Below are 26,680 nucleotides of genomic sequence, written 5' to 3' on the forward strand. Positions count from 1 at the left end.
CTGTAGTAGATTAAAGCCAAATAGTTTAGCCCCATGCATTCTAACTGTAATGTTGGAAAGCAAAGCTAGACTAAAGACCCCAGCACAGACATGCACCCCATGGAGAAGGCACAAATGTGGGCTATCATCCACAGCTAGCTGCTACAAGACAGTATGGAAGTCTAGACATGGTCCCAGACCCAACTCTGATGTTAAACCTATTAGCAGCAGAGCCTGCAAACTGCAGGTATCATACCCAGTGCCTCAGATATTTAAGACCTCTCAATATTACGAATATGTCATATCCCTGCAATGAGGCTGAATACCTTAGGCTTTTCCTATATACAAATATGCTTTTCTTAATTTTATTTCTACAGTATTAAATTAATACAATACTATATTTGGGATGCACTGAAAAAATATGACCGGGTAATTTATAGTACAGCTAGCCCGTATGGATTTTTCCTCCCCAATACATGACTCCCTTGAATACAAAAAGCAAATCATAATATTTTTCTTTTTTGTAAAATATATAGTGTGACCAACATTGTAATAAATGTGGTTTCTGTATAAGGGCCAACAGTTAGTTACCGAATTAATTCAGAAGTATTTATAACATTTCAAATGACATTGTTGCATTTTTTTTTTTTTTTTTTTTTGTTATTTTAAAAGCTGCTCTTTTTACCAGGAACAGCAAAAGCTGTAAGTTTGCTGGTGAAGGATGTAAAAGGTGAACGTTGCCGTTAATTTGCAGTTTCACGTGCTGATGAGATTGCCTGAAATAAAGCGGTGGTGTCCAATCTATTGGACGAATTGTTTTGTCTCCATAGGTAGGGCTGACTGGGTTTGAGAGAAAAATAATCAGGCAACGTGAAGGACAACTATAACTCCAGAAGAACAAGGGAGGACCTCGCAAAGGGAAAGTAAGCAGAGACAGTGTATTGTTGTGTGTAAGATTCTGAATAATCATTTAACAAGTATGGGCTTTAACCACTCGAAAGATATACAATTATAAAAATAGTTTTTTGTGTGCAATTGCGAACACAACACCTCGCAGCTCTGATGTGGTGATATACCGGGTAAACTATTTTGCATTATATGGTACTTCATTGTAATACATGTATGGATAGTCTTCATGGTTTGCTCCAGAGCGATGTCTTTGATCAACAGTAACGTATTGATTTACTTCCAAGTCTTTGTGCTGTTATGGGAACATGGAAAAAAAAAAAACCTTGCATGAAATAATTTGCACCAGCATTTAAAATATGATTAGTAAACACCACGCACCATTATGGTGTCAGGCCAATTGCTGAGCTCTAGCTAGTACTAGGTCCATACATTTGCATGTTATGTAATATTGTGGGGTTTTTTTTTGTTTGTTTTTAAACTATTTTCAATATATATTTGAATGGTGAAAAAAGGTTTGTTAGATTTCTGAAACAGGCGCTTGTTAATGCCACCTTAATAAAGAATTATCTGAAATAAATGTAAAAGTGGTATACCCATCTACACTCTTTGCAAGTGGAACAAGTGCACCAATTGCATGCATTAACCATATGTATATTGCAGCTAAAAAATATGTATTAGAAAAATATGACTTCTGACATGTGTGAATCAGAAAGCACCAAATGCTATGACCTTTGCTAACAGAAAACTAGTATCTGCTAAGAATATTGTTAACCAGTTAAAACTTCACAATTGGAGATAGTTGTGTCTGATGCAGGTTACAGGTGAAATGAATTTGCTGGGCTCAACCTGGACAATATGTGAAGATGTACAAGTGTTGAGAGCGAGCATTGAATAACTTTTCATATTCCATGCTGCTGAATAAATATTATGCACGTGTTCATTAGGGCAGCAGTGTGGAGTAGTGGTTAGGGCTCTGGACTCTTGACCGGAGGGTTGTGGGTTCAATCCCCAGTGGGGGACACTGCTGTTGTACCCTTGAGCAAGGTACTTTACCTAGATTGCTCCAATAAAAACCCAACTGTATAAATGGGTAATTGTATGTAAAAATAATGTGATATCTGTATAATGTGAAATAATGTATAATGTGATATCTTGTAACAATTGTAAGTCGCCCTGGATAAGGGTGTCTGCTAAGAAATAAATAATAATAATAATTCCAAAATTATTCATGAGTGTGACTGTAAACATCTCATACTCATTCAAGAAATAACTGTTTGCATTTGTAGTCCTCCATGAATGTTTATGGTGTATCATCTAGCAGCTAGATTATTATGAAATGAATATTCTGAGAAGTCTTTTATCTCTGTGTTTAGTAGATGGAAATGAGCAGAGCCCTTACATATTGTACACTACAAATCTACTTCACCAAAAAATAACAGCACAATAGTCAGTCTCTGTTTGAGTGGTTTGTGGCTGTATGCCAGGAGGTGCTCAGGCTATTTTAACATGAGAACAAATGCTCCACCTAGTCATTCAGCATTATTAGTAAATGAATCATATTTAGGGTACCACTTGTGAACTGGATTGCTCTTAGAACATTTTTTGGATGACAGTTATCTATTCCGGGGTACCAAGATATTTAGTGAGCAAGTAGTCAGAGTGAAGTGAGGAAAAAATGGGCAATACAATCCCCACCCCTTGCCTTGTCGTACATCATGTGTTGTTTTCAAACCTTTGAACACTAGTGTGTGTAATATATAAAAACAGGATACTGATCTGGCTTTTAACGACTACAGTAGTGACCCCTTATCAGGTGTTCACTGCAGTTCTGTACTGTAATGATGTAAATTAGTAGGATGACTGTCCTTGCACAGAGACAGTCACATAATGTTTTATTTTATTTATTTGTTATGTTTTAAGTTTAGTGTGTAAATTAGTATTGAGACTTTTAACCGTTTCTATACTGCATTCGTACAGGTAGCATCCCTGTCTGGGGCAGGATTTTATGCCAGAATAAGACAACTCCGAAAACAGAATTTCAGGAAAATCTGATGATTGTTATTGCTGCTGTTGACCAGTATGTTTGGTGTACCAATGATTATTGACTTTGTGGCCATTTTTATCAACGTACAGTATACCCTTCCCAGTTAAGAGTATTTTACAACACTGGATTGCGTAATCCACACATCCCTGGTGTTGCTAGGATTACCCCTAAAAACAGGAGGTTGATGCAATAAAATCCAGCTATGGCTTATCCAGGGGGGGGTTATTTAAGACCATCCAATTGAATTAACAAGTCTATGTATTCTTTACATTGTTTTTTAATACTCGTTATTTGTTTTTATTTCATATAACATTGAGATTAGGTTCATTTGGTTTCTGATGTGGGGAAAAAATAGAATAGATATCCTGTTTAACTACATCTCAGGAAGGTTCCACTTAATGAAATTCATAATCATTTACCATATGTTCCCGTAGTTTAACCATTTAAATCTGCTAACTATTTCCACACTCTGTGAGACAAACATGTTTCTGTTGCACTTGCAGCAGTACAAGATTATACATTTTGGTTTTGATGATTACACAAGATGAGAAGTTGTATAGCAGTATAGTCTACCCTTCACTGATCTACAATGAGACTTTATATCCAGGTTGACTTTGTATATATATTATAGAGTTGCCCTCCTCCGCTCAGTATGGCAGCTCGGCGTGCATTAAAGGCAGTACTGGTTGATCTCAGTGGAACTCTGCACGTTGAAGACTCTGCCATACCTGGAGCACAAGAAGCTCTCAAAAGGTTAGTTTGGGAAACCACTATTGTCTGCTCATAATACATGGTGTACACACTTAATCGTAGTATGTTTGGGTCAGGTGTAGTGATTTGTTTGTGTGTGAAGACCTTAAAATATGTTTTTGAACTGATATTAAAAAAAAAACAAAAAAAAAAAACCCTTGCAGATTGTTTCACTGAATCTGGGTTGTATGGGGTAGTTATTTGCAGTAGATCCAGTAACACTTTAAAAGAAATGCATACAAAGGCCACATAAATAATTTCAGTTCGTAATAGGCTAAAGCATCATAGTGGCTGAAGGAACAAAGAACAAACTGGTTTACTTAGATTAGTAAGCATGTACACTATAAGCTGTGCTAACTAACACAATGGAATTAAAGCTGTAATTTCACTCCGTACCAATGAAAATACATTTTGAACTTATTTTAATTGTACTGGAAGATGTCATAGAAAGTTCATATACTGTATATGGTATATTATATACCCCTCGGGGACAAAAACATTTTATTGTATAACATTGGTTGACCTTTTTAGGCCATTATTGCTTATTTTTATTGCATTTACCTGTACGTTGTCTGTTTCTGTTATAGACTGCGGAGCGCTCCAGTTGCTGTCAAGTTTGTGACCAATACCACTAAAGAGTGTAAAAGGACACTGTTTGAGAGGCTGAAAAAGCTGGAGTTTGATATCGCCGAAGATGAGATTTTTACATCCCTGACTGCTGCCAGAAACCTGTTGGAGCATAAGCAGCTTAGACCAGTGCTGCTGGTGGAGGACAGCGCCCTGGAGGACTTTCAAGGTATTAAAACACCCTTGTTTGCAAAAAAGTGAACTTCTTGCTTTTGTAGTATAGTGCTTTGTTTCCTATCCATATTTTGATATTTTCTAGTGAATGATTGCAGATGAATTATACTCAGCAAATGTGCCTAAAGTTAAAATGTTATTTTTAAATCATCAGCATGTTCTGGTATTATTCTCCTAACAATGCAGATTTGGAAGCTGGAACAGTGCTTAATTTATGAGTAACTAGATTGTATTGAATTAGTAGGCAGGTTATTATGACATAATAATAATAATAAGGTGATTACAAAGTGGAGAAGGTGTATTGTCATTGAAAATTAATGAATTGCTGATACTTACTATTGTAAGTCAGGCCCCCTTTGGAATCTATTAGCAGCAACTACACTTATAATTTCGCTGAGAGTATAGATCACACGGTCAATGACAAATTCTAAATCATTAATCCACAACAGAATCTACATAAACAGATTAAGTATGTTAATATTGGCTTTTCCTCTGTTTTTTTTTATTTAGATTTAATTACTTAATATGCTTAAGTGTTTGATGGCTACCTCGAATCAAGTTGAGAGTGTATTTTATCTTGTAGTCTGTCCGACAGACCCGGCTTGCTTTGCTCGCGGGCCTGACGCAACAAAGTGTGAGAGAAATGTGCTATCAGCTTGATAACAGGTAGCCACTGAACACTTATCAACACACATTACTGTTGATAAGCATAGGTGAAGGAGTGATGTAAAAAAATAATAATAATAATAATAATAATTCCCTTCGACAAATACAGTATCTGGGTGTAGTCCATTAGATATGTGTGACCTGATAAATAAGATATGTAAGGGTTAAACAACGATAAGTGTTGAATCAGTAAAAATAATTCACTGTTTCGAGTGCCATTAGGCACGAGAATCTGTAGATTCTTTTTTTTACCGATTCAGTACTTTGAGTTGTTTATGCTACTTAAAACGTTTCTTCCTAATTGATAATTGTTCGATTGAGATTCAATTGATTGTTCATTTGGTAATTGGATTTGGTTTTTGCTCTTTTATTTACACTTCGTTCAAACAGTTTAAATGTTTATCTCTCCTATTGTGGGAATGTTGTCATGAGTTCCTCAGAGTTTAAGTTTGAAGTCCCACTTACAAAGTGTCTGTTGTAAGTGAAGATAGTAGGGAGGACTTTGTTTTAGATGTAGAACATGAAAGAGGCATTAGAAAAATTAATGCAAACAAAGGAATGTGAACTAGGAATGGAGAGAAATTATTGTTCATTTTGCTAAACCTAAAACAGATGAAGACCTAAATATCATTGCCAGCGATCTTTTTGTTTGAACAAGAAATGCAAAAGCAACATGAAATGTGAAATTATAAACTGAAATCGCAAGCCCTTTAAATGAAATGGTACTCACTTTTCTGTTGAATTGCTCTGACTGTGGTTTTGTTGACGAATCAACAGTTTTCTGTGGATTCGTAGCACAAACTGGGGATTCGTTAGTCAACAATATATGTGCTCGCACTCCCCTTCTTTTCAAAGCAACACAGACATTAGTTAGAATATTTGTAGAATTAATCAATCAAAAGATCAAAGGGTGACATCAGACATGTTTTAAAGTTGGATAACACTTTTGGTAATTAAAATACTTTTATACTACTTTTAGGAATCGACACTAGTGATCCCAATGCCGTGGTGATAGGATTAGCTCCAGAGCACTTCAACTATCAGACAATGAACAGTGCCTTTAGGTAAGACTTAAATACACCAGGATTCAGTTTTATGATGGAAGGGTAATGTTTCAGCTAATATTTTCCTTGGTGTTAAATTCACTGGTCTTAAACAGTGCAGCTGAACAGATGTACCACAAATGAACGTGTTAATGTGTACCAGGGAGACTCCTCACCATAGTGCGTTAAAGGCAATGCTGGGGTCCCTGAGTGGCACACCTGGTAAAAGCACAGCGGCATGGTGTGCAGGATGTCATGTAGCACAGGCTCGCTTCCTGGCTGTACAATGTGGTCATCGCTGGGGATTTCCCAGGGGAGCATCACATTGACTCTGGTGCTCCCGTGGGTTAGGGGGTTTGAGTGGGTTTGAGTGATCTCAAAAGCGGACACCTGCAGGGCTGGCCGCCTGCTCTGGAGTTCCTGGGTGTTAAAGAGCTGTTTGGGGAAAACTAATTGGGCACACTAAATGAATAAAAAAAAAGGCAATGATGTTGTTTTTATTACTGGTCCTGGACCAAAGCTTTAGTCAATATCTCTCGCTGTAAGTAAGCCAGATCAACCACGGGCTGAGAAAGTAAACTACAATGGTCTTATGTACACACTTTCACTTTATAACTGTCATCAGGGACATGCTAAATCTCATGAATTTTATGATCAAGCCATAATACTGTGCTATGCTTTGGGTAGAATGAAGAAATATGTGGTGTGAATCTATTTTTCAAGGTTTATGCTATGTGGTTTATTACACCCAAAGTCAATTATATACTGCTACGTGAGGGCTGTGTCATAATACAATTGTACCATGTGCTTGGTAGTACCAGGTGTTTGTTAATGTATTATTTTGGAATTGCAACACTTTAGCATACAATAAATGGAATTCCCAGCAGTTTTTAAAGATGAAAAACTCCCATTGCAGCATCTCAAATAATATAAAGAGTTTCTATTTAGCATTATCATTCTCCAAAGCAGATATTACCTGCAAGATTATTGACCATTCATCTGTTCTTCTAGATTAATTCTTGATGGCGCTCCACTGATTGCAATACACAAAGCCAGGTACTATAAGAGGAAAGATGGTTTAGCGCTGGGACCGGGGCCATTTGTCACTGGTCTGGAATACGCTGCAGACACAAAAGCAACTGTAGTGGGAAAACCAGAGAAAACGTTCTTCCTTGAGGCTCTCCGAGACCTTGGCTGTTCTCCAGAGGAGGCTGTTATGATCGGTGATGTATGTGTCACCTGAACCTGAACTGCCGCAGTCATATAACAATATAAAAAATACAGTTTATGTATTATCACTGTGTTATTTATATTATCTGTGTCTGGCTGTTCAGGGCCACATGTTTTAATTGAATGGAGTACCAGTGTATATTAGTCAAAAGCATTACCTGCCAATATAATATCTGTTCTCCTACAGAATGCTTAATTGTTAAAAAAAGAAATCACAGTATACAAGGGAGTTTACCAACGTGCATCTGTCTAAATGGTTTTCTTGCATTCATTTTTAACCCGTTGCATGAAGATGGCTAAAATTGAGGATGGGGACTTTTTTTGGCTATTGCACATAAACAATAGTGACAAGCTCTTGTGTATACTGTGAAATTAACAATCACTCATCAATTAGATGAAAGCTTAATTCAAAATAAATAAATAAACAAAAAGTTTAGGCAGAATCCACTTTTAAATCCTTTTTTTTTTTTTTGTTCCTGTTTAGTCTTTTGTATTCAATTTACAAAATCCTAGCGTATTGTATGTTTTGATTTTGGTGAATTTGCTTAACCACAGGATGCAAGAGATGATGTTGGTGGTGCACAAAATGCTGGCATGCTGGGAATATTAGTGAGAACTGGTAAGTACCCTGGATTGTATATATGCCTCTTTCTGAGGAATGGGGGTAACATGTGTAAAACGTTCTGTGGGTGTGCCCAGGAAAGAGTCATTGACTTGCATCTCGTTCACAAGAACTTCCTAATGAATGCAAGCAGGTTTGTGCATGCTCGCTACCTTATTTGGGGAATAGCTAGAAACAAAGAATACTCTACTATGCTAGAAGAAAAGCTGCTGTAGATGACCTTTGAAGGCGAGACTACTGACAATCCTGTAGCACTACCATGACCTTAAACTGTTGTCTTTCAGGTAAATACCGACAAGGAGATGAAGGTAAAATAAATCCACTGCCCTATCTAACCTGTGACGGCTTTCCCCAAGCGGTGGAGCAAATAATTGAGAACCTTCTTTGACAGGAGGAAATAGTGGACAGCATTAAATACTTGAATAATATTAGTAGACAAATACCATGGGACAAGACGAGTACGTATTTATCAAGAATAATAATCAAGCTGTAATTCTTTTGTTATGAAAAAAAAAAACATGTAAAACATGTCTTTTATTGTAAGATCCTGCCTGCTCAATCTGTGAGAAATGATGTATCTTATAATACGACATCCTACACATGACTTGACCTCTTAACTTATTATAAATCACAAAAGCAAATATTGTATTGGTGGTATTGATTTTTAACCTTTAGAATTGCGCTGTGTGTTCTATGCACAAGGTGACATCTGTCATTTTGACAAATCCTTTGTTGATTTGGTTAATTTTTTTTTTATTATTTATATTGACCAATATACTCACACTATTAACTGCTATTTGAAGTACATCATTTTGGTTTGATTGAGGCTTTCAGTAGTAGTTTGTAAGAAAAAAATGGTTAAATGAATTTCAGTAAGCATCACAACAGTAGACCCTATAGATGCCACAGGGTATATAAATTAGTCTCCTTATTCCACAACAATTTGGTTAAGTAATGTTTTATTGTTTACAAATATGGAGTATTACACATAAACCACAAACCTGTTTTATGTAACTATTAAACTTGGTTAGGTCCTGCTCTGTGTTCAATTGTTGTACTGCAAAAATAACTGCCTAATTAGAAGATGCAATGTTCAAATGCCTAATTCAAAAGCTAATGTTAAATAAAGGTGTTTAACACCATATGAAGGTGTGGGCATGGATCGTTGCTGCTTAACGTTGGGTTGTGTTGTGTGTTAATTGTAAAGCGATTTGTTGTTATGAATCCTGATATCATTTGAGCAACATTTCAGACACTAAACTTAGAATCTAGCAGAATTTTTACATTAAAGTAGTAAGAAGAGTGCTCTATAGATATGTAACTAATATTCTAGCAAAATCCAGCCCATGTAAATATTTTCCTTTTATATTTATTAAATATTTTTAAAAGTGGTGTTGCTGGGAACCTCTGGTTTGGGGCAAATGTCAATAGCAATCTGTTTTGTGTGACTACTCAATTAACTTTATATAGTAATGGCCCGTTAGCAGAGTTTCAACTTGCCAGAAAACAGTTTCTATTATAAAGCCCCTTTTCCACTGTCTGGCACTTTCAGCTCGCCCGAGCAGCTGAGCACTGCTGTCTGGTCAGGTTTGTATCTCGTACGCGATGTAGCCAACCTGGCTACAAAGGAAGTGTGTCCTCACGTAGCCCGGAGTTGTGTTATTTTCTTTTATTTAGGTAAAGCATACATATGACGTTTTCTTTATTGTTTTTCTTTAAGCTTTCTTTTACTCACCGAAAGCGGAGAGCTTTGTTAAATTTCACAATGTTCATCCTACTTTGGCACACAAGACAAGTCTGAAGTCGCATTGCTTTTTGTTTTTATTCATGATAAACACAATGACAAAACCTGGCTGTTTGTGTGGCTATGCTCTCCTTCTTAACCAGATTCCTTTTTTTACTTGTAATTAGTCTATGGTTAAATGTATTTGTTACCGCCAGCATCTTTAAAATAAAGTACAATCCTCCTGTGACCTTTGACGCACAGCAAGAATTTCTGAGGTTGGCCAGGTTTGGGGAAAAAACCCCAAAAAAACCCCACTAAAATACTCTTGATTTCAGCGGCTAGTCGTGGGCAGTTGAAGCCTGTAGCGCTAGGCAGTGGAAATAATGAGTTAGACGGCAGACTATCACCTAAATGGGGACATTCACGTGGCAGTGATGTATTTAAAGGTTGCCATCCACAGAGGGTGCAGAGATCTGTCTTGACCTTATTTTAACAGTATTATAAGTTTGTAGTTGTGTGATTAACAACAAATTACAGCGTATTCTTTTAGAAACAAAATCATCTAACTATGCACCCATTTTTTTAAAGTATAAAACTGGTTATAACCTGAAAATCTGTTGTCTTAAATAGGTATTTAAGTTAGTGAAACAGATAAAGACAGGTGTAATGCTAAACACCAAAACTTATTAATTAATTAATGCTGGAGCTTTACCTATTTAATTATAGTTTGAAAACAATATTGAAAGAAGGACCCGTATTATGAGTTGGGTGCTCTCTGTGAAATCAATTTTGCCATGACATTTAGAGTTACAAAAGATCAATAGGAAAATGGCACTTCATCACAAGAACTCATTTTTAAAAATGCAACCTTTGTATACAGATGAAGAAAAAAACAGTCCACATACATCAGAAAACACCCACAGGGCAGTAAAAGATGCTGTGAGTACCTGCATATCCTTGCAGATCAAGCCCAATGGTGAACAGGAATCACTTTATTTCAGTACTGGGCATATTGTAAAGTGGATTTATCTATTTCTTTTGTCGCCGAAAGCTAACACCAATTGTATATACTTGTTATACTTGTGTTAGTTTTTATCTGCCCATGCTATACATATGTAGGTTTAAATAACTAGGACTTATATAGCACTGGGTTACATGTAAAGATAATATTGTTTAGCACATCTGAGAGAGCATGTTTCAATAGTCCAGACTCCAACTCCAATGCTACACTTAATACAATCCAGTTCAAAAGCCTCTTAACTGGTTCACGGATAGGACCTGGAACATGTATATGTCCCAGCACAATGCAAATTAGAAGGTAGCAAAATTATAATGTAGGGATACAATTTGTACAGTTGATATCTATAAAAATATCCTAAAATATATTGGAAAAGCTCTTTATCTGCCTTCCCTTCACCAGAGATCTATAAATCAAATAGTTTCTGCAATAAAAAATAAATAAATAAAATACAATAGAAGCTTAGTTACATAATGGCAGACTTACAATATTGCATTTGTTCTAGTTTTCCTATTTAATACATAGGGTACAGTCATCCACTCCATGTGTTTAAAAAAAACAAACAAACAAAAAAAAAACATTACATCACATTATTCTATGGTCACTGTTTAACAACAGCGACAGAACAATGTTGACTTGCCACATAAGTGTTGTTTTGTGATTATTATTACTGTGATGTGAAGTGCCTGCCAGGTTACAAATCAGTAGAGCATTGTTACTGAAAACTACAAAAGATTTAAAGTGTTCCTAAAGTTCATGGTCCTTGATCCTCTTTCTCAGTTACTAAGTAAAAAAGGATTGACTTTTCTGTTGAAGTCCAGTTCAGTCCTTGGGATCAATGCTGTTGCGGTTCACTTTTTGAAATTTGTAGAGCTCAAAGAACCACAGAGACTTCAAACAGACTCGTACTCCTTCTGCCAAGCTGTGTATTTTTCAGTCAGGTTTCTAGCAGAGGGTTTTGTATGAGCAATCGCATCTAGGAAATCTGTCGTTGTCACTGTCTCCAATTTGGGCAACTCTGTTTTACCTTTAGCAACAACAACAAAAAAAAGTTGCAAACATGACTAGGTACAAAAATAATGCTGAGAAACAATAAATCACAGTGATCTAAAGACAGTACTATTTAACCAACACCATTTAGAGAAATGCAGTCGCCAACAAAAGTATTGGCACCCTACACTTAATATAAGATAATTTAAGAAAACATGTTAAATGCAAGCACTTAGTGAACATTAGCCACTAACTAATACGACAAAGATTAAAATACACAATTTCTGGTCGTTTAACAAACAATCTTTATAAAAGAAACAAAAGCACTTAAGCAATTTCAAATATTCGTTAATGACAAAGGTATTGGCATCTTTACATTAAAGGTGTGTACAAAATTAATTGAAATAATTAAAAAAATATATATATGTATTGATTGAAAACCATTACATAGCTAAGCTGCCTTACAAAGTCAATAGCCAGAAAAAGAGGTAATTATTTCCAACATCTATTGAAGAATGTTTTGGCAACACAGCAGATAATGGTCAAGACACAGGAGTTGGATTCATGTTTGTGAAAAGCACTCATGGCAAACTACAACAAAATAAGTGGCTGCAGAACATTATAAAGAATCTGTATGGATAAATGTGAGTGCAAAATGGACAGTATTTTTGGCCAAAAGAAAACAGAAATTGTATGGCATTTTGTTTTAGAACAAAATTTAGACAGTATGAATATATAAGATCATTATTACCAGCAGTGTTACTAGTTATCATTATAAGTAGGGTTTACATTTTTATATATTTTTTCAGTTCGGGGGGGGGATTATCGGTTTTTATTATTATTTCGCAAAATTTGGTTATTAAAAATTAAACACCACTCAAACCACACCCATTTTCAGTTTCTATAATACACTGAATGTACATTTCACTAATACATATACAAACGTTAACTGTGCTGTCTTCCACAATTAAATCCTTATGGTCACGGGCACATTCTTCTGGGGTTTTGTGTGTAGGCATTTTTTTACATTTCGCCACAATTTAAATTCTGTTTCAAATCCTCTGTATCTTAACTGTAATGCAGTTTTAAATCCTGCAAACAAATCTCACAAGCAGAGTCTCCAACAGAAATGTAGGAATGTGCTGCCACTCAGTAGTTGGGGTGGGTTTAAAGTATTCAGAACAAATCAATGATAGATACAAGTCAGGAAGGAGGGACATTGCCCAGCTGCACTGGGAAAGGTATTTTATTTTGTAGTAGTAGGTTTTATTTTTTAATGGGAAAGGGCTGGTCAACATGAATGATTAACCATTTCCACTGCTTTTCCTGTGTTTTCCGATGTTTGTTTCATTTTTTTGTATCGGGGGTGCTTTATCGTTTTTCATCAGTTAAAACCGAAAACTAGAAATTATTATAATTATTATAATTATAATACTATGGCTCTCGTTGTGCTCGTGGAGCTTATTTTTCTTAAAATGACACATTAATGCTTAACGACAAAAACATTTGGCAGAATTTTACATTTTTTAGTGTGCGACTTGTGTACCGTAACCACTGAATCTTCTAAATATGTCTTCAGGAGTGTTTTTTCGGTTATTATCGATTACCGAAAACTTCAAGCTCTAATTATAAGGTATTATATACTTATTACTTTTTTTAATTAACACCTATAATGTCCAGAAGATGCACTTGCTTACCTCCTGTGTGATTTTCCAGAGCATCAAAGATTTTCCTCACAGGTCTCATTGCTGCTTCCTTACACACTAGCTTTATATCAGAGCCAGAGTAACCATCTGTTTGCTGAAAAATAATGGCCAGTTTACACACACCACGGTAAATGTCATTATGATGTTCTCACATGCATTTATATGTGTACAGGGAAAAGCCTTGCAAACAGAAACAACAATTACAAGATTACGCCAACATGTAGCATGTTATATGTTTTTCACATATAATAATTTGTACATGTTTTTTTTCATACCTATAGTGCTTTAATGTCCCTTTCTGAAACTGCAGTCCATTTTCTTCTTTTATATTAAATATGTTTTAAATTAGAAAAAAATATATATTACAGTGCAATATATATATATAATAGTGCATGCTCCCTTGAGAAAGACATGTACAACATATCGAAATGTTGGGCAGCTGGCTCTTTGACCTAATATATATATAACGGTACTGTATATACACAAAACAGCAGTTAAAACAATCCGCTCTTTCATTTCTTATATTACCTCAAATACATATACACACAGTCAAAAGGATTGGCACCGTACAATTATTATACCATAATAACAAAAAGCAAAATAAAACAATTTCTTGTAATTTAACAAATAATCTTTATCAAAAAACAAACATATTTAATTGAAAGTATTTGCTTGACAAAATTATTGACACCCCTGCTTTAGTATTTCATGTGTCCTCCTTTTGCTTTTATTATGGCATCCGGGGCGGCAGTGTGGAGTAGTGGCTAGGGCTCTGGAATCTTGACCGGAGGGTTGTGGGTTCAATCCCCAATGGGGGACACTGCTTGCTGTACCCTTGAGCAAGGTACTTTACCTAAAATTGCTCCAGTAAAAACCCAACTGTATAAATGGGTAATTGTATGTAAAAAATAATGTGTAAAAAAAAAAAGTGATATCTTGTAACAATTGTAAGTCGCCCTGGATAAGGGCGTCTGCTAAGAAATAAATAATAATAATAATAATAATCTTGTTGGTGAAATCTGGGCCCATTCTGTCTTGAAGATTTCCTTCAGCTGAGGCAGATTGGATACACAATGCTTGGCTACAGCTTTTTTTGAGATGAGTCCAAAGCATTTCTATTGGATTGAGAACTGGTGATTGCGAAGACCATTCCAGAACTTTTGTCTTTGTTTTCTTCAAGAATTCATGTTGGAAGACAAAATGTCTGCTAAGCAGCATATGAGCAGAAGGCATAGTTGTTTTTTGTAAAATGTTTTGATACATGGCTACATTCATTCAATCTTCAATCACATGAATGTCTCTAGTCCCTGAACTGCTAAAACACCCCTTTGTCATGATCGCACCACCTCTGTGTTTAACTGTAGGTACAAGGTTTTCTTCATTAAAGGATTTCTCTTTTTTTGTCCAAACATACTGCGGTCCATTTTTTTGGAAAAGTTACATTTTAGTTTCATTGGACCAGATAATTTTGTTGAAGAATGCTTTAGATTCCTGTTCATGTTTCTTGTCAAATTTTAGACGGTTTGTTTTATGGTGGCTAGGAGGATCCCGAGTGGCGGATCCGGTAATGTCACTCCGCTCGGAGTGCAGAATGCGCCCTATAACTTGGAGATCGTCGGTACGAATCCAAGCTATGCGAGTTAGTTCGGGGGCTGCAGTGGTGAGCCAGGTTGAATAATAACTGGAGATTCCAAAAATTGGGAGAAAATTGGAAAATAAATTTTAAAAAATGTTTTTAAAAAAAATTGAAATGAATTGGTGGCTAATGATCACTAAATGCTTGTATTTAACCTTTTCTTGAATAACCTTATATGAAGTATAGGGTGCCAATACTTTTGCGACTGTGCACATATATATATATATATATATATATATATATATATATATATATATATATATATATATATATATATATATAGTGTTTAGGTGTGCTGTTAGAGCAAGAGTGTTAGTAAATGTCCTCTTTACCTGTCCGAGAAGGCTGTAGTCCAGGTCAGTCCATAGCTCTACACCTCCTGTGTTACTTAATGGGGGCAGCCAGTGTTTGATCATAGCCTGTCTTGCCTCTTTGGTTGGCAGACCCACTAAGATCCTTTTCTCTAATCTTCGCAACATGGCATGATCTAGTTCCCTGCAAACAAAAAAATATGAAATGTAAAACAAATCACATATAATATAATCCCCCCTTCCTAGTTCTTATTCTGCAAAGACTAATATAAAGTAATCTCACTTTAAATCAATATAAAACCTGCAAAGTAAGGGTATTATAATTCAGACTCTCAAACTGTGGCAGAGCCAGATGAATGTAAACCACATGTTTTCTGTCCAGAAAGGTTAACTAATTGACTTCCTAACCATGGCAAATTGGAAGCTGCTAACACAAAGACAAGATCGTCCGAGCGTGCCAAGCCATCCATCTGAACCAGCAACTCTGTCTTCATTCGCCGGCTGCCTTCATGTTCCCCTCTGTGAAAACAAACAGGTGCATTTGTTAAACAACTTGATTCAAGTAAGGGGCAAGCAATAATGTACAATGCTTGTGATTTCAGCATTTAGCATGATGTGACTCAAAAGAGAATACAGATTCCAAGAAAGACAAAATACAGTGGGAATTGAGATAATTACTAAAGTTAACAGTTATTGTAAACAAGTGAAAAGCTCATTTAAATGAAAAGACCAATACTGGTAACACATAGTGGTGTCACAAGTAAGCATGGGATGAGAAAAGACTACATAAGCAACTTAGGCACTGTGGTTTGAAGCTACATGTACCTTTATTAACATGAAATACATTTATTTTGTAATACAGGTTAGGTGAGTGTTCTTGTCTAACTCTCAAACATGGCTAGGATGCACAAACTATAGTGTGTGAAAAATGCCAAAAACAAAAGTTACTGTCTCTATACGACTAAAAACATTGACAGAAAACCATAGCTTTGATCTATTCCAAACTTGAGCTCACTGTAGTGAGATTCCAGTTAGCCAGGAAATCAAAGCTAATCAAAATTTACTGGATGACTCTGGGATATTAATTGCTTGGTTCCCGTTTTCTGGTATTACTGTCAGAACTTTAGAAGGGTCTTACCCTGGGCCAGTTCCTCTGTGGCTCATTACTGATTCCAACTCATCCAAGAAAATAGTAGAAGGGGCGTGGTACCTCGCAAGTTCAAACAAGACCTGAGCAAAGGGGAAAAAACACACTTTAAATAATCTGAATCATAATGTAATTTTTTTTGTTGGACTGGCAGCACTGTAGACTAAAGTCCTAAGAGCTGGACAAGCAGAGACAGCTGTAATGTAAACTTTCCACCCACTGCCCAACCAGGCATGACTCATGACTTCAGTGCCCATATCCATCCAATTCTTGTGCAGTGATGGTGCCCACTGCCAGTTTGTGGATTACTAGGGGTTACCAGACAATTTACCCGAACCAGCTTTTCTGAATCCCCTCTCCATTTGCTGACAATGCTGGATGCTGAAATATTGAAAAATGTTGTGTTGCACTCAGTTGCAACAGCCTTAGCAAGCAGCGTTTTGCCAGTCCCTAAAACAGAAAGGAAGACTGTATTAAAAGCTGTGGGTGTATAATAGCATTAGCCCCCTTATAAAGACTTAATTAATTCTTGTGCCATGACGGATAGAGGACATGCAAATTAAGGGTGGGCTGTAATGTATTGTAAATTCAAAGATGGTCTCTTCAAAAATGAATACAAGCCAATCCATCTACAGTAGGTTTATGAAGTATGTTATATTTAAATGGTTAGCTGTAGGTCCTAAAGTGCATTTTTTAAAAATAATTATAAATAGAAGGATTCAGCCTTACCAGTCTTTAACTCACTGGTTAAGACTACTATAAAAACAAAGGTGCATTACTTTTATCACGTGTGACCTGGGCTGTTCCAATCTAAAATGATAATGTAGTGTATTTAAAAGTCTTTAACCTCTAGAGACATGGTGACTACTTGCCTGGTGGTCCATAGAGCAATAGCCCTTTCCAAGGAGAAAGAATCCCTGTAAATAGCTGGGGGTACTGTAAAATGAAAAATATGATACACTTTAAGGCAGGAACTTGAGTATGACATTACCACCAGTAGATATCTGGAATGCTAAACTTAGGTTTAAAGCGTTGGGTCTGATTTTCAAATGATTATTATGAGTAAAGTACTCATTTTTTTCCAAATACCTAGTGTGTTTATTTAGATGGTTAACGTAGATCTTATTATCTAGTATGAGACCATCTGAATTCATGTTTTAGAAAATAAGCTCCTATTTCTGTCGAGGGCTGCATTGCAATAAAAGCCCTAAAAGGGGACAGAGATGCTCTTGTCATCATCATCAGTTCAAAATAATAATGCATATTAATTGTACGTGACTAGATGGAAGAGGACATAAGCAAGTGACTTTATTAAAAATGTGTAGAAATCCACTCTACTGTATCATTAATAAAGTTGAGGTTCAGTTAGCCATTTTGATCTTACCACCATTTTTGTCAAAAATGTATGAGGCCAAATAAATAACACCCAAGAAAACGTTTTCATTTGTATTCAAGGGCTGAGCCACACATCTTTATTCCTGATCATTCAAACTACACAATCTAGAGAAGATGCACTACCCTGGATCTGAGAATGATACTGGTATGGATTTAATGTCACCTTGAAGATATAACCTGTGTTTCCTTCCTTATAGCTCTTAGCAGAAATGCATTTATGATTGAACATCACAAAGAACTGCAGAAATACCACAGAATTTGCTATCACAGTACCTTAATAGGATACAAGACAGCTTCTTTGACTAATCGCTTGCCTGCATCAAGTCCAATAATGTCATCCCACCTCACATTTGGATTGTGCAAATATATATCCTTTAAAAGAAGACAACATGCTGATAGTTTTAACATTATGCCACCATAACAAAGATTAATTGGTTTGACAGCAGAAGCAGAACTTTGCTGCAGCCTAGTGGCAAACGTGTGCTCACCAATCTAAAAACTTGGAATCGGATTCATAATACGTAACATCCTATGTACACTTTCAAAACATGACATTTTAAACAAATGCTTTACTCGCAGTAATGTTACAGTTATATTATTATATTGCTGGCTAGTGTTCTACTAGTTTTAGTTGGTAAGGTTGAAAGCAGATGTTTGCAAGCACACTTTTCTGTAAGGTCTCTGCAGAAAACAGTCAACAAGGTTTAAAAAGTCTGTATTCCTTCACATGGCATGTTACCTCGCTTTGATTCACTCTGTTTCTGGAACATTTTCAGTGCATTTCTTACCCTGCTTATTGCAGCTGCCAATTCTCTCATTTCACTGTTCATTCCACTAAAGGCACTGAGAGGTTTAATAAGACGTTCCTATAGAAATTAGAAACAAATACAAAAAAAGTATCCAGTAAAGCTTTGTAATAAACTGTTCAGACACCGTAAATCAGCTGCAGTTTTAGGCTTTAGATTCAACATAGCTAAATAAACTTGATACTTTGATATGTCACGCAAATAAATTTTGCCTCCTGGTTCAAAGATGGTTAATTTAGAACACCATGCTAAACCAGGAATTTACATGATAGGTAGAAACTTTGGAAAGACTAACAGAAGCTTCTCCCAACAAGTATTTTTTATGGATTTAAATGTCTAACTAGATATAAAATACATTAAAAAGAGAGGTAACACATAATGTTTTAACAATCTACTCACATCCACCACCAAAAAACAAAACAATTGCAGTTCTACATTTGCTACCTCATCCTTATATTAGGTTTTAGATAATATATCGAATAAAATAATTTTTATTATAACCTACAGAAGGATCTGGGTTAGAGTTTAAGCCGTTGACATTGTTTGAAGCTCCTTTAATTGCATCTTGGATCAATCCACGGAAGTCAATCACTTGGCCCTGTGTAAATAAGAGAGTCCTGTCAATGAGGTTCAGCTCCTTGAGTAAAGCCAGTGGAAGACAACACATTTTTATTATACAGCAATTCATTACACATGACTCATGATATTCTCATGATCTAAAGTTTAACTGGCAGCGGACCTAGAAACGTGACTTCTAGAGTATTAAATGGCTCCCTTCATACACCCAGGTCATAAAAAAAAAACAATATTTCTAATGTGCATGCAAGCCTCTTTTGTGTATTTTTGATTGAAAAAAAAAGTGTATTGACAAGTGGTAGCCTATTCTAATGATAGTTTATCATATTGGTATTTTCAATCATCATAATCTTACATGTCTGTATGTGTAATGTGTTAACATGTCTATAAATGCTTTTTACATTGGCACATTAATGTTTTATGAATATGGCCCAGAGTCTCTTTAAGTAAATAAAATAGCCTATGTATGAGAAAACAAACCATATAAGAGTAGCAAGTGAATAAAGCAATAATAATAATAATAATAATAATAATAATAATAATAATAAATGGAAATCAGTCTCTGCAAAGATTTGAGCAAAAAGATAAAATACAAACACAGAATAAAATGGAAATGTTTTAGGAATAGACCATGTTTTGTTAAAGCTTTGGCTCATGATCCCTTAGGACTTGGAAAACCTTTTTAACCTGCATGCAAATAGGACCTGGTTACAGGTTCTGCCTGGACAAAGAAATAGATGTAAGGTGGCAGATTCTGTTTTTCGAACCACACAGGTGACTTCTGTGTACAGAAACATTTATAATACACTTACCTTTTTTATTTGTGTTCCCTCCCCCCCGCCACTCCTGGTGAGAGATGACACATTTAAACCAAACTCTGCAGTTTCTGGAGGGGTTGAACAGCCATTCTCCTACAAGAAAATGGGTACTTGTACAATTTTACAGAATAACAAATAGATGTATTGAATGGGTCTTATAGAATACATTATTTACAGTTTAAATGAAGGCAACATTTTTTAGCATAATTTGCACAATATGGTAAACTATCAATCACAAGGTACTTGACAGACAAAACCGTGTTTTCTTTCCTCTTGATTCTAAAAGTAACACGTACCACAGTACTCAATAATCTGATAGAAATGGGTACAAATGCAACAAATTTTCAATAAAGTCAGTTAAGTGTTTAAGTGTCTAAACTTAATTAAATGTATATACATATTGACAGTAAGAAAATGTAACAACTGTTAACTAGAGGCTTAAAAGGGTAGATAGGGACCTTTTAATTCTATTGTGTTACATGTTCCCATGTGTTACTATAACTCTTTACGTAAGGTGTGTTTATTGTTTTATTTTTTTATTTTTTTTTACATTTTGACCGCTTTTTTAAACTTTTAAATTGCATTCCCTGCCTCAAAATGGCTCCCCATGTACCCGCATGGACCTCTCAGAACTACATTTCCAATCATCCCCCTGCTCACTGGTAAATCCATCTCAGTTACATATGTGAGCAGTAGGATGATGGGAAATGTAGTTCTGAGAGGCCCATGCAGGTACATGGGCAGCCATCTGAGGCAGGGAATGCAATTTAAAAGTTTAAAAAAAGTGGTAACACAATAAAATATAAAGGTCCTTATGTACCCTTTAAATTATTGTTTGCATAATATGTATATATTTCTTTCCATATGAAACAGTGACTTTGTTTATTTGGATATTTTCCATTGCAATTTTAACAAACTCACTGTTTAACTGAAATCTCTGATACACCCCTGGGGTCCTTTTTATACTGGCCTCATTGCAGATGTTCTACCTTGCTCAGTCTTGCTCAGAGATAGAATATGCTGATGACCTTATTAAACATTACAAATACCGGTAAGTGCAGAAACAGTAAAAGACCACATCAAATTAGATAAAAAGATATGTGAATTTACAGCTGTAAGTTAGGGAAAGGGTGGTTTCAGAGATGCACTACTTTGACCACTGCAAAATAAAAAAGATAATTAGAGTTTCTGCCTTGGATTCTCAACTGGTATCATTTGTGTCTGAAAATCTGTTAATCTTGGACCCAGGGTCCTGCCAATCACCTGTTTAGGGCTTTCTCTGACAGCTGTCTTTGGAGCTGTTCTTTTTCCACTAGATTTTGATGGAGGACGTTGAGTGGCCTGGGGCTGATTTATCCTGGGAAGAGTCTGGTAGTTACAGCTGGGGGTTCTGAGATATAATATAAAATGGAAAAAATAATTGATTCCTGAAGGAACTATGATGCCATGTTGAAATGATCATCTCAAAAAGGTGTTTCCTGTAAAATTTAATAAGTATAACAAAAACATCATTTAGAAAGAAATGTCATCACTTTTAAATCTATTGCTTCTTGGACTAGAAGAATTTAAACATGTCATTTATTGTCTTCTACTAGGAGCATGCCTATAGTGATCGCAGAGTGGCAGTGGGGCTAACAGGTTTTAAGCAGAAGGAAGTTTGGGATGTATTCATTACGCTTTAGTCCAATTCAGCATTTGCACCACTTGTTTCTAAAGGGAAAATAAAACTAGTAATACAAAATAAGCTAGAAAAACAAACCGCTGTATTCTACATCTGTTCAATGTCAGTAAAGAAAATAAATAATAATAATATTTTACCTCTTTAGTTTTCCCCCACTTCTTGGGTGCTTTTTTTCTCCTAAAAAGTTTAAAAGGTTTGATGAAGACTCAAATACAGTTAAACAGTACTGATACAGCACTAACTTGATGCTAGCCTTGTATGTTTTTGATAATGCCAACCAAGTAGTTGGATCACTTCACTATTGCAAGTGTTCAGTCATATCAATACAGCCCAGTGGAAAAAGTTCCTTTTTATTTTATTGTGTTACATGTTCCCATGTGTTGCTACAACTGTTTATGTAAGGTGTGTGTACTGTTTTAATTTAATTTAATTTTTTTTTACATTATTGACCACTTTTTTTAAAACTTTTAAATTGCACTCCCTGCCCGCATGGACCCCTCAGAACTACATTTCCCATCATCCTCCTGCTCACATATGTGACTGAGATGGATTTACCAGTGAGCAGGAGGGTGATAGGAAATGTAGTTCTGAGAGGTATGCAGGTACATGTGAAGCCATCTTGAGGCAAGGAATGCAATTTAAAAATGTAAAAAAATGATCAAAATGTAAAAAAAAAATAAAAAAATTAAACAATACACACACCTTAGTTAAACAGTTGTAGCAACACATGGGGACATGTAACACAATAAAATAAAAGGTCCTTATATATCCTTTAATAGCATAAAATGACATTTAACCAGTTAACTCCAAACTATCTACTGTAAAACATTTTATATGCAATTGTCTAATAGTGGCTTCAATAACTCTACCAAGAAACCGCCCAAAATATGCATCCTATAATATATCAAACACCAGTCAATCATTTGCAAAACATGCCTGGACTTCTTCATCTAATATCACAATGTGCCCCCGTTTACATGTTGATATTTACAAACATTTTGAGTGGTTTAGAGTTCTGCTATAGGCAGGGTTGTATTAATGTGTCCCTATACTTATCTGTTGGCTCTATTTTATCTGTAGTGTGGTAATGAGCAAGTGGATTAAACAAATGTTAAAAAGGCTTAGCCTCATAATAAAAAAATAAAACAACAATACGTTTGTTAGGATTTTACATCAGCACTTAGTTTAGCAAAAAAAAACAAAAAGGAAAGAAATCTCAGAACCAACCACTCAACCCATCAATAATTAAGGTAAACAAAATACTTTTTTTTTTTTTTTTTAATGGGCCCTATTTTAAGTTTTCAAAAGGCAAATTCAGAGGGGGAAAAAAAACAAACAAACAAGTTTAACGATTTAGAATTGTGTGTGCATTTCTTTCTAGGCTGATTCTCAAACTAGACTGGTCAAACACAGTACATACCAGATTCCGCTGCCTTTTTAGTAAGCTTTGGGTACCGTTGAAATTTAATGAAGTAGTAGCTCTCATACTCTAACAGGATTGTCTCCAAGTCTATGTTGTCACAAACTTCAAAACAACGCAAACCTAAATTGGTTTCTTGTTCAAGGGCATTGGCAGCATCCATATATCTGTGACAATAAAAAAAAAAGAAAATACACAGTCGCTACAGTGGTATGAACGGTGTCACTGATCGCTGAGCTGCTCCGACTATTAAAAAGGCAACATTCCAGATACTTCGCAAATTCCACCTTCTAATCTTTTCACACTTGGTGCTACCAAGTTAGAGCAACCCAGAATTAACACCTTGACAATCTGGCTCTGCAGTGCTTTACAAAGCAGCTTAGAAAGATTGTGTTTAGCTGTTATGCAGTTTGTTTCTCTCAATATATTTTTCTATTGTGCTGCTATTAATGTCCTACGATATGTTACAGTAGTTGTAGTTAAGTATCTTAATGTACAGTGACAGCCACATCTGAGTTAATACTGTACCTACCCTTCCTGTGTCATGTAGTGGAGAATAAGAATCAGCAGATTCTTCCGCCTGGCTTCTGCTCTCATTTCATCCTTCAGAACAAATAAAGCACACACTTTAAGTGTCAGAAAACATTAACTATATAGGTCAATTACATTCGCAAGCTTATTCAGAACTGAATTTATTTACTGATACACAATAAATACATTTTTTATTTCAAACAAAACCGTATTTGATAATAGTGAGTGACCTAATAATAAGTGTTGTGGAATAACACTTTAAATACAGTTGTTGGAATACAGTACTATTAATGACTCTCTATTAGACTTATCATTTTTTGATCTACGAAATCAATTTGTTCCAATGTCTGTACTGATCATGTCTTTTTTTTCCAGGCAACTGTATGGCTGCTAAAATATCACGTGGCGCCCATTGATCTCCAAGACAACGTGAGACTCCACATTCACGGCAAATGAAAACATAGCAATATAAACAAATGTATTTTCTATTAATAATATAGCGGTTTTAAAGTTCACACAACCCTGTGTTTATGTGCTACTGAGGTCAGCGATTTACCACCGAGTCTCCGTGGAATAATAGCTCCTAAATATGTTAATACTAGAATACATGTGTTATTAACTACAAAGTAAAAGTAAACCCCGTTAATTCACTTAAGAAAACACATTATTTTCACAGGTGTCTGCAACTGCGCTAGTGATACACGATGTACAGTAGTTAAAAAAAGACATAAGTCATTACTCTTTATTTTATCCGATGCAATGCCTATGTGTTTATTCAGACAAAAAATTAAATGTACCAGCGGTACTTACTGGTTACTCACCGCCTCTCTCGCTTGGTTGGCTGTTTTCATTGCTTGATACGAAAGCTCCATAGTCATTTTGCCCTTTTTGAAGTCACATTAAATACCTTACAATAATTTGAAATGTAGCAGGTGAAAACTTGCGACAGTCTGTTATTTTTTTCTTGGCTCGGAACGTATCCTTTTGTATGCATCAGTGTTACGCATGCTACCACTGTTGGAACTATACACTTGCGTTATTTGCGTAGGCACACAATAACACTGGTCAAGGAACACTGTTGGTCGGTTACTAACCAATGACCAGCTACAGACAATACCTGTTGGTAAGGAAACCAATTTGAATGCAGCACTGCCATCTAGTGAAAACCAAGCATGTGGGAACTGAGAATAGCTTTAGGATTTTTGCATTTAGGCCTGATTTTTTTTTTTTTTTTTTTTTTTTATTAATTTAAGTGTTCCCATTTCCAATGTTTGTGCTTCGTATAACACTACATACACTTTAAAATACGTCAACATGTGTTTATTAAGCATGTTGATTCCTGATGGAATTGCAATAAAAGGTGTGTTCTAAAACAGACTGTACATCTTTGATTAAGCCACACAAGTGGCCATGTCACTGTACATTATAAGGGACGATGAATGGAAGGTGCTTTACACAACACACACAAAAAAGATCAGTTTATTCTGAGTCATTACACATACTATAAATACTTTGCTAAAAATTACATTGTTTTTTGAAACTCCAAAATTTGTCCAGATTTCATTTCTGTAACACAATACCGTAACATAGTGTAGAAATACATATGTGTTGTTTGTCTAGAATGAGTCTCCCAGATATTAGGTACATATTTGCTTTAGTTTTGAGTTTAGTTTGAGAAGTAATATGGGGTGACACATGTAGATAACTTTGTTTGTACTGTTAGGTACTGTTGTAATAAACTATTTTTTTCATTAAAGTCATACCATAAAAAAAAGAGTACTACACTTGAGTAATCTTTGAGGGTGTGTATAATTATTTTCTAAGATATTTAAATATTTGTTGTGCTTTTTAATCTATAGTAAGGTTTTAGAAAACAGCTGTTGTCAACAACACATTTGTAACATGCAGACGAAATAATACGATTGGTTTACATATTGGCTTTTGTCAGTAAGTTTTTCTGTTACCCAACTTCTCGCATATAAACATGTCCTAAAAATGATGTCTCAGTGGACATATCCAGTGTACACTTCAAAAAAGTGCCATAATCAACTATTTTCATTTTAGTGTTCCTATAATTTTTACAAGACAGAAAAAATATAAAAATGTCAGATATTCCTGTATTCCTGTAAAGGGAACACATTTCAGAAAAGCTGAAACCATCTCCTCCCCCAATCTAATTTCTTAATTGAAGAGTTGACCTTTTACTTTAGCTCCATATTTCATGGTTATTACAGTTTTATTGCTGACAGTTACTGCACCAATGTTTCTGTTGGACTAAGACAACCCATTGCAGTGCTTTGACAAATTGTAATCCTTTTTTTTTACTTGAGTAATTGATCTGATTGATGAAACTGCTTAAAATCCAGGAGGATTTGTTTTTAATATCTTAAAAATAAATACTTGAAAAAAATACACAGAGGGCTTATGGAAGTGACCATCTTTATCATACACGACCACTCTACATAGATGCTTCCTGTCTATCTAGCCATCTACCCTTGCTAGACATTTTTAAGGTCTGCGGTAATTTTAGGGGTCATCAGATGAGCACCACCAATTTCTTTGTGTTTTTTCCCCATAAAATATTTGTTGCAAGCCAACATATTTCACAATAACTTTCCTCTAGCCCTATAATTACCGTGGGTTTAGTGTTATCATTCTAAATATGTATGAGGGATAACTGCGCTGCCATTGGGATTTCCCCACATTGCTACAGGAGCATGCCAGAGAAAACCTTCTTGTGGGTTACTTTCCATGCCCATTCAATGAAGAATTATGTGGAGTGTTATTTAACACCATGATACAGATTTAATTTGTTTCTAAATTTTAACTCAGGCATCCAGATGTAAAACCACATTAATGCACTACCTACTGTAAG

At 35.5% G+C, this 26,680-nt stretch overlaps 2 protein-coding genes across 5 annotated transcripts; one reads left to right on the forward strand and one right to left on the reverse strand.

Annotated features, from left to right (window-relative positions):
* The first annotated feature begins 779 nt into the window (after positions 1–779).
* LOC117972950 (haloacid dehalogenase-like hydrolase domain-containing protein 2) lies at positions 780–9,188 on the forward strand. Of its 3 annotated transcripts, none has more exons than XM_059023861.1 (7): positions 780–956; positions 3,564–3,685; positions 4,270–4,478; positions 6,129–6,213; positions 7,204–7,420; positions 7,978–8,041; positions 8,329–9,188. In XM_059023861.1, the coding sequence occupies exons 2-7, from the start codon at positions 3,585–3,587 to the stop codon at positions 8,430–8,432; spliced, it is 780 nt and encodes a 259-aa protein (XP_058879844.1). In that variant the 5' UTR covers positions 780–956; positions 3,564–3,584; the 3' UTR covers positions 8,433–9,188. The 3 variants fall into 3 exon arrangements, with proteins under 3 accessions (XP_058879844.1, XP_034779404.2, XP_058879842.1); XM_034923513.2 differs by having other exon boundaries at positions 780–902; XM_059023859.1 differs by having other exon boundaries at positions 909–1,058.
* Positions 9,189–9,376: 188 nt separating this feature from the next.
* LOC117420801 (katanin p60 ATPase-containing subunit A-like 2) lies at positions 9,377–24,749 on the reverse strand. Of its 2 annotated transcripts, none has more exons than XM_034034446.3 (16): positions 24,616–24,749; positions 23,807–23,877; positions 23,275–23,441; positions 21,992–22,031; positions 21,437–21,563; positions 20,168–20,266; positions 19,285–19,377; positions 18,762–18,839; positions 18,247–18,345; positions 17,451–17,514; positions 16,910–17,028; positions 16,570–16,661; positions 15,840–15,950; positions 15,453–15,615; positions 13,476–13,578; positions 9,377–11,815 (listed from the first exon to the last, which is right to left on the reverse strand). In XM_034034446.3, the coding sequence occupies exons 2-16, from the start codon at positions 23,869–23,871 to the stop codon at positions 11,682–11,684; spliced, it is 1,554 nt and encodes a 517-aa protein (XP_033890337.1). In that variant the 5' UTR covers positions 23,872–23,877; positions 24,616–24,749; the 3' UTR covers positions 9,377–11,681. The 2 variants fall into 2 exon arrangements, with proteins under 2 accessions (XP_033890337.1, XP_033890336.1); XM_034034445.3 differs by having other exon boundaries at positions 24,627–24,747.
* Positions 24,750–26,680: the final 1,931 nt, after the last annotated feature.

Source organism: Acipenser ruthenus, chromosome 1 (genome assembly GCF_902713425.1).
Source record: "Acipenser ruthenus chromosome 1, fAciRut3.2 maternal haplotype, whole genome shotgun sequence".
Taxonomy (NCBI): domain Eukaryota; kingdom Metazoa; phylum Chordata; class Actinopteri; order Acipenseriformes; family Acipenseridae; genus Acipenser; species Acipenser ruthenus.